Source organism: Poecilia formosa, unplaced genomic scaffold (assembly GCF_000485575.1).
Source record: "Poecilia formosa unplaced genomic scaffold, Poecilia_formosa-5.1.2 Scaffold423, whole genome shotgun sequence".
Lineage (NCBI taxonomy): Eukaryota > Metazoa > Chordata > Actinopteri > Cyprinodontiformes > Poeciliidae > Poecilia > Poecilia formosa.
Genome location: NW_006800362.1, coordinates 290,665 through 309,347, shown reverse-complemented (window position 1 = coordinate 309,347; position 18,683 = coordinate 290,665). Strand labels below are relative to the sequence as shown.

The following is an 18,683-nucleotide window of genomic DNA, read 5'->3' as shown; positions in this document are numbered from 1 at the left end:
AGTGGTTTGAATGTGGAAACAGTTATTTTGTGTGACAATAGTTAGACACCAGTAATACCGGGGCCGTTTACTTGTTTCTAGACGTAGGATTTAGGTTAAATTACTATTTTACAGTGACTTAAGATCTGCCATGGCATCTTCCCTTTAATGCCGAAGATGCTGGTAAAGATAAAGTTCAGGGACTCATTAGGTTGTGTTCTGGGAAGGTCAATCTTTATACATTCAGCTGGTAGAATAATTCAAATAAATTGTTATTAATGGCTGATTACATACTATTCTCCTACTTCAATCTGTATCTTATCTTGTGTGTTTCTTTGTAAATTTAAATAATTGTTTTTATCTTAAAACATAAAATATTTCATTTTTCTCATCTGTATTTCTTTAAATTACAATTTCAGCTGCACATGAAGGTTTGCCAATTACAATGTTTTACATGTAAACAATGATTTTTGCTGAATTAGACTTTTTTTTTTTACTTAAAATTAAAAAAATAACACTGCAAGGCGTTAATATTTTTCTCATTATTATATAATTTAGAAACATAGCAGGTTAGCATCTATAACAGAAAGACTCCAGAGTGAGTGGTGTTGAATGCTATCAGTAGTCTGATCAGGTCGGTGTAATGGCGGCTGTTTGATGGTGTGAACGTGATGGAGGGGGCTATTTATCTGGTGCTATGTCCAACAAGAGGCCAGGTGGGGATTGACTGGTGACACAGCTCTCCTGCTAGGAGATATAGACCACAGAAAAAAAAAGTTAAAGATGGAAAAAGTTCAACACCTTAACTTCCTTTCTCTTTCACAAAGAGAGGATGGGACCGCTCTGTGCTTTTATGTTGATTACCTATATCCTGAAAATCACCTTTTTAGATCCCCGACAAAATATATTGTTTCTTCAACTTATACTGGTGGGTACAGGATTGGTGCACATTTGACCACATGCCAAAAAAAAAACTTTTTCTTTCCTAAAAAAGGGGTTTTGGAGCTTTTCTGATCCATTTTAGATAATAAATACAAAGGTTTATGATGGATGAAAGGAATGTAGTAAGGAACTAACGAGGTAGCAAAGAAAAGAACAAATAAAATAACGGAATGAAGAAAGGAATGAATGAAATAAGGAACAGAGGAAGGAAGCAACTAAGAAAAGAACAAAACAGGAATGAAGAAAGGAACAAAGAAAGAAAACAAAGGAAGGAAGGACTGGATAAAGGAAGAATGAAATAAGGAATGAATTAGCAACAAAGAAAAGATAAAAATAAGGAATGAAGCAAAGAAAGGAAGTAAAAAAGCAATGAAGTAAAAAAAAATAAACAGAAAGGAACGAAGTAACAACAAGGGAGGAAATTCCATTTTATCATCATAGGAGACAATAAATAAGTGCCATTTTTGGTGGGTTGGCAAAGTTACAGTGAAATATAATGTACAATGAATGTGCAGGTTCCATCTGCACATTACTAAATTACTAAATAACTGGTCATTGTTGTGGTTGAAATGACATGGCTAAAATGTATTTAATAGTTATGACACTTTGGGGTCCTCTGGACTAGATAAAGCACGACATAAATACGGGCCATTTACCATTAAACGACATTTAACTAAAGTCCTAAAAGGGGTGCAGGTTTTAATGTTTTTATCTTTTTAATCTTTTTCAAAATTTCTTTCTCTTTCTCACTGTTTATTCAATGTCACATGCTGTTTTTATTTTAATTATGTAAAGCACTTTGAAATGCCTTGTTATATAAATGTGAAATGTGGTATACAAATGAAATTTGATTGATTGATTGATTGACTATGAATGGAGAGATAAATGAACTGATGGGTGGGTGAATGAAGTAGTTTGAAAATACAAGTATTTTCCCAAAGTCCACTTTCTTTACTGCACTCTTTATCCACTAGGATGTAATCGGTGGGGGGAAAAAAATAAAAGATGAGTTGTAAAGGTCTATGTGGGAACAGTTATAGGAAACATTTAGTATTTAAATGATTTTCACTAACTTAAAATCTGAAACATGATCTGAACTCCTATTTGTAAAAAAAAAAAACATAATAATAAAACTGTAACACACAAAACATGCACATAACACAATACATCACTGCCAGGATTTTAATAAAATCAAATCTCCTATTTTCAACTCGCCCCTGAAGTACACACCCCCAACTGATGAAATAAAACACAAACAAATACAGCATGGCTGTTTCAGTCACAAGGACAGTGGAAGAAACACTGAGGCTTTGTGCTACCCAGTGATGCATCTTCACCTCATATGACCCCGCCCCATTTTCAATTAAGGCCCTCTGAGGCTGGAAAATATTCTCAAATAAAATGGGAACAAAAACAAGTAGCCTTTAGGAAGCTCATCAATCACAGTTTAGAGACAAAAGCAAAAGAGGAGGGTGGAGCTGAGGAGACTTTGCCAAGTCTCGTCCTTCATCATCCATTATGAGAGGATGAACGGAGGGGGGAGGGGGCCTCTGCGGTCCACCAGAGAATGAAAAGGCTGACTGAAGCCAGAAAACAACCCGAAGCAGGTTAAAAATAGGGTCGCAAAGCAGCTCACCAGACACTGAAATTCAAAAATCATCTTCTCATATGAGCACATTTTTCATTTGCGCACACGCACACAGACGTTTACAAAAAAAAAAAAAAAAAAGAGAATACGTCTGTGAGAGACAGAGAGTGAGAGATTGTGTGAAAAAAAGCTAACACACCACAGTGAGCATCCGTCTTACCTGGATGAGTGATTCACTCAGTCTTTCCTCGTCTACCTCCAGCACAATGTCCCGGATCTCTTCATAAGGCAGGCGGAACGAGCCCAAGAAAATTGCTGTTTTGATGTAGAGAGAAGAGAGTCATTTCCTCACTTTTTTTTATTAGACTGCAGAGTTCACACTGACATTTTGGCACTCATCACTCCTCAGACAAAACGATCACAGACCATCCTTCCCATTTGGAAAAGCTGTGCTACCCTGACAAGAACCGCAAAGGAAAACATCAATATTCACCTGAGAGGAGTCAATTTTTGTTTATTCTTTATTTTTTTATTTTTTATTTTTTTACATGGGCAATCTAAAACAGAAACCCAATAAAAAACAAGAGCGACAGTTCTGGCCGCTCCTGAAAGCAACATGTTTTTGTTTGGGTGGATGCGAAAGGGGCGCGATGTATTTGCCTCAAGGGGAAGCCTGGTGGGTGTTTCACACTCCAGGTGGGGAGGGTAGACTGGAAATTGGAGCTGATGGCGTATCCAGGTGGAAGTCACAGGTGGAGCTTTAGTAATGAGTTGGAAGAGAGTCACTCAACAGCTGCCATACAACTGTAGCAGTGGGACCTGATGTCTGTATCTGACAAGAAACTAGAAAAGCAGCATTTTTTTTTCCTTTCCGTTTTATCCCTCATAGTCATTTTTTTAAAATCTACTACTTTCTGTATTTATGAGCTTTTATTAGAACAAAAAACGTGCACGATGTTAACGCCGTGACTCCATGATGCCGTGTTCTGGCTGGTTAGATGCCATGACCGTGTTTGTGGGCTGTCACGTTGCACTTGTTGGACTATTTCCTGGATTCTACGCCAATTGTTGCCAGAATGGGGAAAGTTTGTGGTGCAATCATGTTTCCAACACATTTTTGATGCCAAGAAAAACTTACAGTATTTTTATTGTTTTTTAAAAGCATAAAAGATAGAGGATCACTATGAATTTATGGCAGGAATTGCAACCAGCGTTAGACTTTATACATGGAAACTGCAAATTGGAAAAACCAGACAGGATGGAGGAATGGCAACTCAACCGAACAGTGTATTCATCCGTCTGACCATCTTTTCTGGTCTTCTTGTTGCAGGTTTTGTGTGCAAGGGCTTGACCTTGAAAGTATGAAATATGAAAAATGTGAAGAAAACCCTGATTGTGAGATGATGCGCTACGTTCATATCCGGGTTGTTTTTGCATTCATGCTACTGTGAGCATTTGCAAATGTTGTCACTGCACTTGTGTACGTTTTTTGACAGGGCTGATAGGTGTCAGTGCCAGGTCTGATTACCAAGCCGACAGAGGGGTCTCCAGTTTTGGCAGGAAGGAAAAAATAAGCGTTAAAGTTCCCACCTTCACAAAGGAAATGGGCGGGAATCTTGTTGTCGTACACAAACCACACAGCTCCCCCGAGTCGCCTTGACAAACACTACCGCAACATAAATCATTGTCATTGCCTACCGCTGAACCTGGCAAGCTCTCTTCTCAATTCTGATGTGAAGGTTCAGTGACTGGGATGGGTGGTGGGATAACGTGAGTGATTGTCATGTCAGTGCCACTTTATGTATCATGGTAAAATGATTATGCATTCTGCTATCGGGTAAATTGTGTCCATCTGTCTCCAAAAGCCTTCCCTCAGCGCTGTCAGCAAGCTGCAGTGTGTGGCTGACTGGTGACAAGGCCCCAAATAGGACAAAATACACACACTGTTAACCATGAGAGTAGATTACTGTAATCAAAAATCGTTTTCTAAATGCTGAAGTACAGATCATCCCTACATGGTAGCGTTTCTGTCATCTTATAGATCTGTTCAGTTTTTGTTCCATTGTTTGCTCACATTTAAAAATTTCAGGTCACGAAACACATTTTAATATCCACTAATATAAAACAAACTGATTTTCATCTAGTATTTGCTATAACTAACAGGTAATCTTGTGCATCCGACTCTCCTTCCGGATATTTTTTTTTTTTTTTTTTTAAATTTAGAAAACATTTTTAATTACGTCTTTTAATCGGTAGTGTGGACATTAGTGTTGCATTCCTGTAAATTATAAGTTAAGTCAATTTAGTTTTTTTTCTTTAAGCAGTAAGAATATACCAGAATGAAAATAAGCAGTTATTAAATTTTGAAAAGACGCAGCTTGGTGATTTTTAGAGTATAATATTTGTTGATTATTTTGTCTACATTTTTGCAAGAAATAAATGACATATCTTTCAAGGAGTCATGTTGGATGTGAGGATTGAAACAAACGATCCGTTTCCACCTAGAACCTATTTTTTAGGAGTATTTTTAAGAATCAGATTTAATCCCAAACTTTAAATGGGCTGCATCAACACTTACATTTTGCTTTTTGTGTGAGTGACTCATCTTCTACAAAACTCCAATGAGCGTAACTACATAAATGTGGTTATAGTTTTCATGAGAGGAAAGGGAATTAATTTCTTTATGCTGGACTCCTCCCCATTTGCAGATGTTTTTGTAGGTCATATCTAACAGTCAAAAGACAACGCTGCTTTGAAAGCTGAAAGATCAAGGGGCTATGCTACTTTACACGCCATTGGCTAGCATCTGCAAATCAGCCAATCCATGAGCGCCATTTCTTTCCTTGGCACTGGTTGGCTGTTCCCTTATTATTTGAAATACGGGAAACTTTGAATGTTAGCTTGTGGTGTAGTCCTAAGGCAAATTCAACTGTGTGTATTAATGCATATTAGGGATATTTGGCGTTTAAACTCTTAGCAGCTATAAGCATTTTAATACAGGGTTTGAAGAATTTACGGATTTTGTCTATTCTTAAGAAATGAATAATGACATGCAAAGTGAAGTTTGGCAAATTAAAAAATTCTACATAAAAAGAATACACCATTTTACATTGCAGGGTTTGACACATGGAGTTTTTGTGCCTACTTCATTTTTTTAAAATACATTTTTCAACCTTGCTTAATAAATTACATGGTGGGCTGTGTGGTTAGATTAAAATTGTTTTATAACATGTAAAGACCAGATCCTTTACACTTCAAAAGCAAAATTGGGAGGTTTTTATTTTATTTTATTATCTTTCTTTTTTTATATATAACTTTATATTAGCATCCAGCATTAACCGAAAGCTTGCAGAAAGAAGTCTGCTTGGGCTTTAAACACCCACATGGAGCTCAAGCAGTCAAATCTGTTAAGAATTGCTTTGCATAATCTGACACACAAGGCTTGGAAAAAAGCTATATGCACTTAGTTTGACTGCTATATTATTGCCAAAAACATCTTCAGGTTCCCAGAAAGGGCTCAATAATTCACTATCCTAACACAGAGGGCGTTATTATAATAGTTTTTTTTATTATTATTATTATTATTATCCCACCAGCAGCTGCCTTTTCCTGCTCGTGGGAATATAAACAGCTGCATTGTGGAAAAAAAAAAGAAAAAAAGAAGCACTGAACTTTCTGAGATGAAAGACGATTGTAAAGAACGCTGCATGAACCAAACAGAAATCCAAGGATACTTACAGAGGTTCTGCGCCGTTTTGGGATCCAGGATACGAAGTTCCTTTGCCTTCTTCTTGAACTGTGGCACTCGGTCATCGGTCTCATCAGTCACATCTTTTTTCACTGCAGTACAAAAAAAAGAAAAAAAAAAGTTTAAAACAACTGGCCAGCTACATGATATGCAGTGGGTTGCAGCAAAGGTAATGTCTAGATGAAGTCTACTTACAGGTAACCTTTATACTAATTGACATATTATCAGTTGAATTGGACTGAATAGTTCCATAATTATGGTCGAATTGAACTGTGTGTAATTAATCAATCTACATGTCTGAATAGAATAAACATAAAAATGCTGATCAGACAGACAAGATGAGAGAGATTTCGTCACAAAGTACTTCAACTATCTGTTAGTTTTGATAATTGTCCTGTAGGATTAATGAAAACACAAAGTGCACTTTCTCTGAAAGTGCTTTACATGCAAGACCAATTAAAACAAAAACCTTTTTATTACAGAAATGTTTTTGAATCGACAGGTGTCCAGCAGACAGACGCAGCTGAAGATGCTTTTCACAGGGCGATGATGTATCTCAGCGTACGGACTCGACGTTTGGTCGACAGAAAACGTGTGATAGAAAAGAAGTGCACAGGGAACTGGGACAACCTGCGCCCCGACAGGAATGCAAATAAAAGTTCACTCAAAGGTTTGGAGGAGATTTACAAAATGTGGAATGTGGTTACAGTCAGATGCATTTGGGAGATGAGGTACAAATATTTTGTAAAATAAAGTTCTCCTCGTCGTCACAACGGGATCACTGCCGGGGTGTGGAGTCTGTTTTGAAGAATTACATTTACTTCCAAAGTTTGATGAAAATAACCGTTTACCCCCTTCAAATCCAAGAAAACCGACAAAGTTCACCAATAATACAGTCCACAAAACTGCTTCAAAACTAAATAAACAGACTTGCCACACAGCCTGTCAGCACAAACTCTTCAGTGTTTACCCTGAAATAACATCAAGTTTATCTAAAAGCTTACTTGTCCATGTAGACAGCGGCAGGACAACGTTTTAAAGCAGAATTACAGAACTGAGGAAAGTTTAATTTCCCACAATAAAGAAGGAGCGATATGAGAAAGAAGACTCCTTAGATCCTTCGTTCTCCCCTGACGGTTTCTGTGAGGAAGCACACTTTGTTGCTAATCATCACAACTGCTCTGTTTAAGCCCAAGGTGGGAGTCTCAGAGGAAATCTAGAACAAACAATCTGCTCCCTCAGTGCTGGCTTGCATATTTGAAGAAAGAATCAAAGAGGCAACATCTCCTGGGCACCTAGAAGAAGGAACGCTTAAGGCAGCTACCTAACTCTGCTGAGCACTGTCAACATATCACATCAGGGATGTAGTTGTTTACAGTGTTAAGCAATGCTAAATTGCAAGTAGGTTTAAAATGATGAAAGATATAGTCTCAGATGTTTTTTTTTATTTATTTTTTTGTCAGAATGCTAAGATGCTCCTTCAGGAGCCCTCAAAACGTCAGGACCCCGACTTTAATCCAGATCTGACTGTAATGCGAGCTGCATGCTTTCCCTCTCCGACAAAAGCTACACAGGGAGAGGAGGGACACGAGAATCGAAATGTGTTTCAAGTAGATGTGGAAATCCAGGTTAATTATTAAATGTAGGAACAATGCAACCCACGTATTGCATGATTCATCGTGAGAGATGCGTGTCAAACCGTTTCTGCTGTTGTTGTCAAAGTTTATCAAAGGATCTATCCTTCGACCAAAATGAATCCAAAGTATGGCATTTAAATATAAAAAAAGTTAAGTTAAAGTTGAACAAAAGTTAGCCAGTAAAACATTCTGATTTAGGTAGATTGAAACAACACCGTGACTGAGCGAGCACACTAATCCATTGTGGAGACACTCCCTGCCAGTGGCCTCAGCATTCCCTCCTACACAGCCAAACTGCTCAGGAACAGCTTAAGGGAAATGGCAAAGGGCCAAGTGATTATCTGGCCTCTAAACATATCAGATTTCAATCCAAATCAACACCCACAGACTGCGTCAAAACAAGTTCTACCAACGAAAGCTGCATTCTGCGACCTGCAGGACCCAAAGGAGCTGCTGCCTAGGCTTGCTGCCAGATACCAACAGAGGTCCACTAAATCAACGGGGTTCCCCTTTCCTGTTATGTCATTTTGACGGCGTGTTTCAACGCAGAAAACAATCTGCTTGCACAAAGGCACCTCAGAATAACAGGAGACCATTGAAAAATTCAGTTATTTCACTATTTCAACTCCTTAAACCAAAGGATAACAAAAAACCAGATCCTTAGAAATGCTGTGTTCTTGCAACATTATGACAATTATTTATATATTATACATATTACATTTATAAGCATTTAAGACCATAAAAAAAAGTCTTTTTTATGGTTTACACAATCGTAGGAAGACTACTGACTTCACAGTTGTCTTAACAGATGATTTCCACCAACCAGCAGGGAAAGTCACAAAATGTAATCGATGAAATTAGTTGTCCATTCACAGAATGTTGTATTCAAGCCGACTCATAGAAAGTTGAGTGGAAGGAAAAAAGAGTGCACAAGAAACAGGATTTGTATTAGAGGATCAGTAGATGCATACATGTGAAAGTGCCACCGTTCTCATTTACATTTAAACAGACAATTAATATCCAGCTGCTACATTTGGATTTTTTTTTTTTTTTTGCGTTGCACCAAGAGGAAACCAAAACTGAGGACAGTTCATAGGTTCTTTAAGTTGCTTAGTTAGTTTTTGTTCAGCTGACCTCAAACTTTGTGATTTTGTAAAAGGTAAATGCTGCTGCGCACTTAATTTCTGTGCAGAGGGTCAAAGCAGGTCTGCAGTCTAACCAGTTGTGCAAGTTCTTTGTTTTTACGGTGTGAAAAACGAAACACTAAAGGAACAGATGTTTTTGGTTTGGTTAATAACTTGGGCAGCAATGCGCTAAGCTTTTCATTTATGTTTGACAGCGTGACAGTGTGCGGTTAAACAAAGTTTGTACTGTTTCATGTGTATTTTTCAATCAAATTAGATTGTAACACAGAAGGTGTATTATGACCTTATAATACCTGACAGTATTAGGTATTTAAAAAAATAAAATATCAGCAGGTTAGGCTTTTTGAATATCGGCATGAAAACTGCAATTGGTGCACTTCCCTCAGAAACAAGTAAAATATTACAATAACTTTAAATTTTTCAAATTTACTAAATGACTAAGCACTAATAACCCCCTTGATCTGGAATCAAAATAAAACTTCTTTTGTGATTACCCTAAAAAAATCTAAAGTCGAGCCAAAAGGGGGAAATTCAGCTCCTTTTAATAACAAATTATTATCTACATTCTCTATTATCCATTTACTGTACAGCAACTTTAATCCCTCATGATGATACTTTACATTCTCACCAGGGTGCTCTCAGTATTCTGCTGTTCGCCCTTGCCTGAAGGCCCCCATGCTGCACATAGTTAAGGAGAGTGCCTTTAAAACCCATAATGAACCATTATTTATGATGCTAACCTACACATCTCAGAGCTCTCCTGCTGGGAGCTGAACAATTGGCATCAGAAGGCTGGCCGCCGCGAAAGTTTTCTGCCGGTTGACTCAATTATGCCACGAGTCACATGTGTTTCCTCTGAGTGCTGCATGTGGACTGATGGGCCCTGGAGGGCTTGCACACATTTCAAGCTGCCACACTAGTCAGAGTCCCAGGTGTGTGGAGAGGATGAATATAGGTGGCATATACCCAGATGGCTGGCCACAACAAAAAAGCTTTTAAAGTTTTAGAAATGAAAACAAAACACAGAAGTTTGCAGGCAGTTGCTACAAATCCTCTACTCAGGAGAAAGTTTTTCTTTTTAGTAGAAATAGAACTTTGGAAATGCTTTTTTTTAAGGCTTCTTCAGTCCTAAAAGGCTTAACCCAAATGACATCGTAGGTCCGCAACAGCTGACTGAAGTCCTTGCCAATATTAAGACGTGTTCTTCTAGTCGTCCAAAGGCTGAAATGTAATACTGTGAAAACAATGCTGTCCCTCATATTTGTTAGCAGAATCTCCCCCCCAGCAGTCACACAATGGAGACACACTTGAGTCTGGAAAAATCTGGGAACCTTGTGTCCAACAAAGCCTTTTAGGATGAATTTATTATTTATCAGACACAAACAAAATGATTGGAAATGCCGATTGAAAAGAAAAGGAAAGCTGACGCATCCAGTTCACAACGCAAACAACACTGGGCTTACATAAAAGACTGAAGCAATATTTGAAACGCGAACACATATTTTTTTTTGTTTTCACAAATGGATACAAGTTTTTCTATTGGCATGGGTATTTATCGTTGTGTTCATTTCTTGAACTTTATTTTGTCTTGCAATTGTGTAAAGTCTTTAACCAGATCTTTTTATTTCTAAAGACAAAGTTAAAAATATTTTTGGAAAGAGAAATGCAATAATAAAACAGCAAGTCGTAGTTTTAGAGTCAGGGTGATGTGTTTTAAGAAACGGAAAGAAAAAAGTTCTCTATTGAAAAAAAAACAAAAAACTTAAAAATACATGAAGAAAAGCTTCTGGTGAGCATAAATGTTACACATTTTATTATCTGGGGGGGTTAAAGATTGGTCTGTGCCAAGGGGAGTCACCAAATTGTTAAATTGTAATGAAAACACAGATGAATGCTTGACAGGAAAAAAAAAAAAAAAACAATTTTGGCTTATTAAGGACGATTTGGTATTCATCTCTGTGGGCCTTGGATTGAGGTACACCCATGGGAAACTCTATGATAACAAGAGTTCTCCAACACTTGGACATCCAGTCTGTTTGCTGGCCCAGATTCCTTATCCTGGTCGCCTTCCATGAGATATCTCCCTCAAGACGTCCATAAAACCCAGGGCATTAGGAAGCTAAACACTACCACATGTTCACTTCCGGACACAGACTCCTCGGCTGAGCCCCGCCACCAGGCACCAGAAAATGAACAGGCCTTGAAAAGAAATAACAGAAAACTGCAAATGACAGGTCTTCAACTAACATATTTAAAGGCAAAGGAACACAGAGTGGAACAGACAATGTGGAGTCTGGCTTCTTCGAAGCAATTTATTCCTTCAAATGTGCAATCTGCCTGCAAACATGGGCCCCGTCCTCCATGTCAGGGACTCATGCTGAGGATTTAGCTACTGGAAATCTGCCAGGCTGTCTGACGGAGATGGATGCTGAAGAAAAGTCACTGCCCTCTGCCAAGAAAATACCAGTTCCACAGAGCTTGACTTCATTAATATACATGTTTTTATGCATGTAGGCTAAAACACGAACAGCTAAAAAGACAACGCCGACTAAATGCAGAATAAAAATAAATATGTAAAAGCATGAAAGCACTTTGAACAAGAATCTGGTTGGTAATTTTTTATGTTGAGTTTCTTTAAACGGAGGTTTTTCTCTTAACCTTGAAATCAATCTGATGAGTGGATATATAGCTGGTCCACTCCTCCCACTGTCTTGGTTGCTAAACGAACACGCCCACTCGGAAAAAGGGCAACCGTTCCCCTACTGATTCAGACTGGAAATTAATTATTTTCCTGTCATCTTGGCAAACCAGGAGCCCCGAAAGGGAATACCAAACATGGAGAAGCATATGACTTTCTGTATCACCACTTGCTGAATACAAATTTTCACAATAAAAAAAAAACCCATATAGCTCCTATTAAAGTAAAAGGCCAAATAAATATTAGAGGACCTATAAACCACATTGAATAAAAAAAGGCCTTTTCATGGAAAGCAGATCAGTTAATTTAAAACAATTTTTAGATGCACCTTCCTAAAAAACAAGGAGTAGCTTATGGAGATGCTGACACATGAGATAGATGTGCAGTCGGATATTGTTGTGCATGACTGTGACCGCTTACTGGCAACGCAGAAAAGATAAAGCAACTACTTTTACTACTAGAATCATCTGTTCAGGAAAAAGGGAAAGGTTAGCGATAACTTGAGAGAGTTACGTAAACGTTGGACCAAAGAGAGGGTTACAGCGGTTTCTTAAGAGCACAAATTTTATCGACTAAGAAAAAAAATGCTAATTTACAGCGGTTTCTAAGTTTTGTATATAGTATATCAGTAAAATCGTCTGCTGCTGTGCATAGATCACGCTAAACAGATAGCTCATCTCATTTAGCTGAACTGCTTAGTTTCAGCTGTGACAGATTTTCTTTCTCCAAGTTTCCACAACCAGCTTGAGTGAGATTTTAAGGCCAAAATTTGAGGGTTTCCACTAACAATTTTCTCGTAGTTATACGTCAGAGTGATGAAATACAAACAAGAAGGCCTTGTGACAAACAGGGCTTTTACATTTTTCTCTAGGGTGCCAGTTGTTGGGTCTCCAAGTGACTTAAGCAGATCTCCTCACTAATTAAATCATCAAACTCAAATTCAAGCTTGAGTCTATTATTACTTTTGTCAAGAGTGTTATGCAGTGGTTGACCAAGTTTGACATTCAAGATGTAAAATGAACTTTTTGGCTAACTTTTAGTTGCCTCATCTGTGTTTTTCCCTCCACACATTTCCCTCAAAATATGTCTTGAGTTTGTTCATGTAGAAAAGTTGTAAAAGTGATACATGAAGTATACAAGTTGTTCCTTCCCCCTAAAATTTCAATCATACTGCCCCCATGTCGAGGTGAACCATAAAAAAGTGGATGCTGCCAACTATGAAATAATTATCTCGCCTAAAGATAACACAGTGAAGTAGGGCCTAGTGATAATAATAACAATAATCATGACTCAAATTGTCCAGTGAGCTTCAGTCACATGTATCTGTAATCAGATTCCTCTGTACAAGCATCTGGTTCTGTTCATCTATGAATACAAGGTGCGTATACAGGAAGCAGGATGAGTCCCACTGAGTGACACTTTGACCTGTGGCCAGTAATGTCTTCAGTATGCAGGGAGCGGCTCAGCCCACGGTGGAAGGTGCACAGCTGGGCTTGGAGCAGAGCCCAGTGAGAAAAACGCCTCCTCTTCTAATTGAGACAGCACAGATCTCCCTTAGTGACCCTCCCATTTCTATTCCAAGAGTGAAGGGAGAAGGATTCCAGAACACAGCGAGTTTCCTGTAAAAANTTTTACATGGGCAATCTAAAACAGAAACCCAATAAAAAACAAGAGCGACAGTTCTGGCCGCTCCTGAAAGCAACATGTTTTTGTTTGGGTGGATGCGAAAGGGGCGCGATGTATTTGCCTCAAGGGGAAGCCTGGTGGGTGTTTCACACTCCAGGTGGGGAGGGTAGACTGGAAATTGGAGCTGATGGCGTATCCAGGTGGAAGTCACAGGTGGAGCTTTAGTAATGAGTTGGAAGAGAGTCACTCAACAGCTGCCATACAACTGTAGCAGTGGGACCTGATGTCTGTATCTGACAAGAAACTAGAAAAGCAGCATTTTTTTTTCCTTTCCGTTTTATCCCTCATAGTCATTTTTTTAAAATCTACTACTTTCTGTATTTATGAGCTTTTATTAGAACAAAAAACGTGCACGATGTTAACGCCGTGACTCCATGATGCCGTGTTCTGGCTGGTTAGATGCCATGACCGTGTTTGTGGGCTGTCACGTTGCACTTGTTGGACTATTTCCTGGTTTCTACGCCAATTGTTGCCAGAATGGGGAAAGTTTGTGGTGCAATCATGTTTCCAACACATTTTTGATGCCAAGAAAAACTTACAGTATTTTTATTGTTTTTTAAAAGCATAAAAGATAGAGGATCACTATGAATTTATGGCAGGAATTGCAACCAGCGTTAGACTTTAAACATGGAAATTGCAAATTGGAAAAACCAGACAGGATGGAGGAATGGCAACTCAACCGAACGGTGTATTCATCCGTCTGACCATCTTTTCTGGTCTTCTTGTTGCAGGTTTTGTGTGCAAAGGCTTAACCTTGAAAGTATGAAATATGAAAAATGTGAAGAAAACCCTGATTGTGAGATGATGCGCTACGTTCATATCCGGGTTGTTTTTGCATTCATGCTACTGTGAGCATTTGCAAATGTTGTCACTGCACTTGTGTACGTTTTTTGACAGGGCTGATAGGTGTCAGTGCCAGGTCTGATTACCAAGCCGACAGAGGGGTCTCCAGTTTTGGCAGGAAGGAAAAAATAAGCGTTAAAGTTCCCACCTTCACAAAGGAAATGGGCGGGAATCTTGTTGTCGTACACAAACCACACAGCTCCCCCGAGTCGCCTTGACAAACACTACCGCAACATAAATCATTGTCATTGCCTACCGCTGAACCTGGCAAGCTCTCTTCTCAATTCTGATGTGAAGGTTCAGTGACTGGGATGGGTGGTGGGATAACGTGAGTGATTGTCATGTCAGTGCCACTTTATGTATCATGGTAAAATGATTATGCATTCTGCTATCGGGTAAATTGTGTCCATCTGTCTCCAAAAACCTTCCCTCAGCGCTGTCAGCAAGCTGCAGTGTGTGGCTGACTGGTGACAAGGCCCCAAATAGGACAAAATACACACACTGTTAACCATGAGAGTAGTTTACTGTAATCAAAAATCGTTTTCTAAATGCTGAAGTACAGATCATCCCTACATGGTAGTGTTTCTGTCATCTTATAGATCTGTTCAGTTTTTGTTCCATTGTTTGCTCACATTTAAAAATTTCAGGTCACGAAACACATTTTAATATCCACTAATATAAAACAAACTGATTTTCATCTAGTATTTGCTATAACTAACAGGTAATCTTGTGCATCCGACTCTCCTTCCGGATATTTTTTTTTTTTTTTTTTTAAATTTAGAAAACATTTTTAATTACGTCTTTTAATCGGTAGTGTGGACATTAGTGTTGCATTCCTGTAAATTATAAGTTAAGTCAATTTAGTTTTTTTTCTTTAAGCAGTAAGAATATACCAGAATGAAAATAAGCAGTTATTAAATTTTGAAAAGACGCAGCTTGGTGATTTTTAGAGTATAATATTTGTTGATTATTTTGTCTACATTTTTGCAAGAAATAAATGACATATCTTTCAAGGAGTCATGTTGGATGTGAGGATTGAAACAAACGATCCGTTTCCACCTAGAACCTATTTTTTAGGAGTATTTTTAAGAATCAGATTTAATCCCAAACTTTAAATGGGCTGCATCAACACTTACATTTTGCTTTTTGTGTGAGTGACTCATCTTCTACAAAACTCCAATGAGCGTAACTACATAAATGTGGTTATAGTTTTCATGAGAGGAAAGGGAATTAATTTCTTTATGCTGGACTCCTCCCCATTTGCAGATGTTTTTGTAGGTCATATCTAACAGTCAAAAGACAACGCTGCTTTGAAAGCTGAAAGATCAAGGGGCTATGCTACTTTACACGCCATTGGCTAGCATCTGCAAATCAGCCAATCCATGAGCGCCATTTCTTTCCTTGGCACTGGTTGGCTGTTCCCTTATTATTTGAAATACGGGAAACTTTGAATGTTAGCTTGTGGTGTAGTCCTAAGGCAAATTCAACTGTGTGTATTAATGCATATTAGGGATATTTGGCGTTTAAACTCTTAGCAGCTATAAGCATTTTAATACAGGGTTTGAAGAATTTACGGATTTTGTCTATTCTTAAGAAATGAATAATGACATGCAAAGTGAAGTTTGGCAAATTAAAAAATTCTACATAAAAAGAATACACCATTTTACATTGCAGGGTTTGACACATGGAGTTTTTGTGCCTACTTCATTTTTTTAAAATACATTTTTCAACCTTGCTTAATAAATTACATGGTGGGCTGTGTGGTTAGATTAAAATTGTTTTATAACATGTAAAGACCAGATCCTTTACACTTCAAAAGCAAAATTGGGAGGTTTTTATTTTATTTTATTATCTTTCTTTTTTTATATATAACTTTATATTAGCATCCAGCATTAACCGAAAGCTTGCAGAAAGAAGTCTGCTTGGGCTTTAAACACCCACATGGAGCTCAAGCAGTCAAATCTGTTAAGAATTGCTTTGCATAATCTGACACACAAGGCTTGGAAAAAAGCTATATGCACTTAGTTTGACTGCTATATTATTGCCAAAAACATCTTCAGGTTCCCAGAAAGGGCTCAATAATTCACTATCCTAACACAGAGGGCGTTATTATAATAGTTTTTTTTATTATTATTATTATTATTATCCCACCAGCAGCTGCCTTTTCCTGCTCGTGGGAATATAAACAGCTGCATTGTGGAAAAAAAAAAGAAAAAAAGAAGCACTGAACTTTCTGAGATGAAAGACGATTGTAAAGAACGCTGCATGAACCAAACAGAAATCCAAGGATACTTACAGAGGTTCTGCGCCGTTTTGGGATCCAGGATACGAAGTTCCTTTGCCTTCTTCTTGAACTGTGGCACTCGGTCATCGGTCTCATCAGTCACATCTTTTTTCACTGCAGTACAAAAAAAAGAAAAAAAAAAGTTTAAAACAACTGGCCAGCTACATGATATGCAGTGGGTTGCAGCAAAGGTAATGTCTAGATGAAGTCTACTTACAGGTAACCTTTATACTAATTGACATATTATCAGTTGAATTGGACTGAATAGTTCCATAATTATGGTCGAATTGAACTGTGTGTAATTAATCAATCTACATGTCTGAATAGAATAAACATAAAAATGCTGATCAGACAGACAAGATGAGAGAGATTTCGTCACAAAGTACTTCAACTATCTGTTAGTTTTGATAATTGTCCTGTAGGATTAATGAAAACACAAAGTGCACTTTCTCTGAAAGTGCTTTACATGCAAGACCAATTAAAACAAAAACCTTTTTATTACAGAAATGTTTTTGAATCGACAGGTGTCCAGCAGACAGACGCAGCTGAAGATGCTTTTCACAGGGCGATGATGTATCTCAGCGTACGGACTCGACGTTTGGTCGACAGAAAACGTGTGATAGAAAAGAAGTGCACAGGGAACTGGGACAACCTGCGCCCCGACAGGAATGCAAATAAAAGTTCACTCAAAGGTTTGGAGGAGATTTACAAAATGTGGAATGTGGTTACAGTCAGATGCATTTGGGAGATGAGGTACAAATATTTTGTAAAATAAAGTTCTCCTCGTCGTCACAACGGGATCACTGCCGGGGTGTGGAGTCTGTTTTGAAGAATTACATTTACTTCCAAAGTTTGATGAAAATAACCGTTTACCCCCTTCAAATCCAAGAAAACCGACAAAGTTCACCAATAATACAGTCCACAAAACTGCTTCAAAACTAAATAAACAGACTTGCCACACAGCCTGTCAGCACAAACTCTTCAGTGTTTACCCTGAAATAACATCAAGTTTATCTAAAAGCTTACTTGTCCATGTAGACAGCGGCAGGACAACGTTTTAAAGCAGAATTACAGAACTGAGGAAAGTTTAATTTCCCACAATAAAGAAGGAGCGATATGAGAAAGAAGACTCCTTAGATCCTTCGTTCTCCCCTGACGGTTTCTGTGAGGAAGCACACTTTGTTGCTAATCATCACAACTGCTCTGTTTAAGCCCAAGGTGGGAGTCTCAGAGGAAATCTAGAACAAACAATCTGCTCCCTCAGTGCTGGCTTGCATATTTGAAGAAAGAATCAAAGAGGCAACATCTCCTGGGCACCTAGAAGAAGGAACGCTTAAGGCAGCTACCTAACTCTGCTGAGCACTGTCAACATATCACATCAGGGATGTAGTTGTTTACAGTGTTAAGCAATGCTAAATTGCAAGTAGGTTTAAAATGATGAAAGATATAGTCTCAGATGTTTTTTTTTATTTATTTTTTTGTCAGAATGCTAAGATGCTCCTTCAGGAGCCCTCAAAACGTCAGGACCCCGACTTTAATCCAGATCTGACTGTAATGCGAGCTGCATGCTTTCCCTCTCCGACAAAAGCTACACAGGGAGAGGAGGGACACGAGAATCGAAATGTGTTTCAAGTAGATGTGGAAATCCAGGTTAATTATTAAATGTAGGAACAATGCAACCCACGTATTGCATGATTCATCGTGAGAGATGCGTGTCAAACCGTTTCTGCTGTTGTTGTCAAAGTTTATCAAAGGATCTATCCTTCGACCAAAATGAATCCAAAGTATGGCATTTAAATATAAAAAAAGTTAAGTTAAAGTTGAACAAAAGTTAGCCAGTAAAACATTCTGATTTAGGTAGATTGAAACAACACCGTGACTGAGCGAGCACACTAATCCATTGTGGAGACACTCCCTGCCAGTGGCCTCAGCATTCCCTCCTACACAGCCAAACTGCTCAGGAACAGCTTAAGGGAAATGGCAAAGGGCCAAGTGATTATCTGGCCTCTAAACATATCAGATTTCAATCCAAATCAACACCCACAGACTGCGTCAAAACAAGTTCTACCAACGAAAGCTGCATTCTGCGACCTGCAGGACCCAAAGGAGCTGCTGCCTAGGCTTGCTGCCAGA

General features: G+C 38.4%; 1 protein-coding gene across 1 annotated transcript in view; it reads right to left on the bottom strand.

Annotated features, from left to right (window-relative positions):
- Nucleotides 1-16,792, bottom strand: part of LOC103155365 (protein diaphanous homolog 2-like) — a 137,617-nt gene extending 120,825 nt beyond the window's left edge. The window contains exons 1-4 of the mRNA XM_016663504.1: nt 16,768-16,792; nt 16,563-16,664; nt 6,248-6,349; nt 2,730-2,824 (exon numbers count right to left, since the gene is read on the bottom strand). Of these exons, the coding sequence (XP_016518990.1) occupies nt 2,730-2,824; nt 6,248-6,349; nt 16,563-16,664; nt 16,768-16,792 (324 nt within the window). The remainder of the gene's footprint in view (nt 1-2,729; nt 2,825-6,247; nt 6,350-16,562; nt 16,665-16,767) is intronic.
- Nucleotides 16,793-18,683: the final 1,891 nt, after the last annotated feature.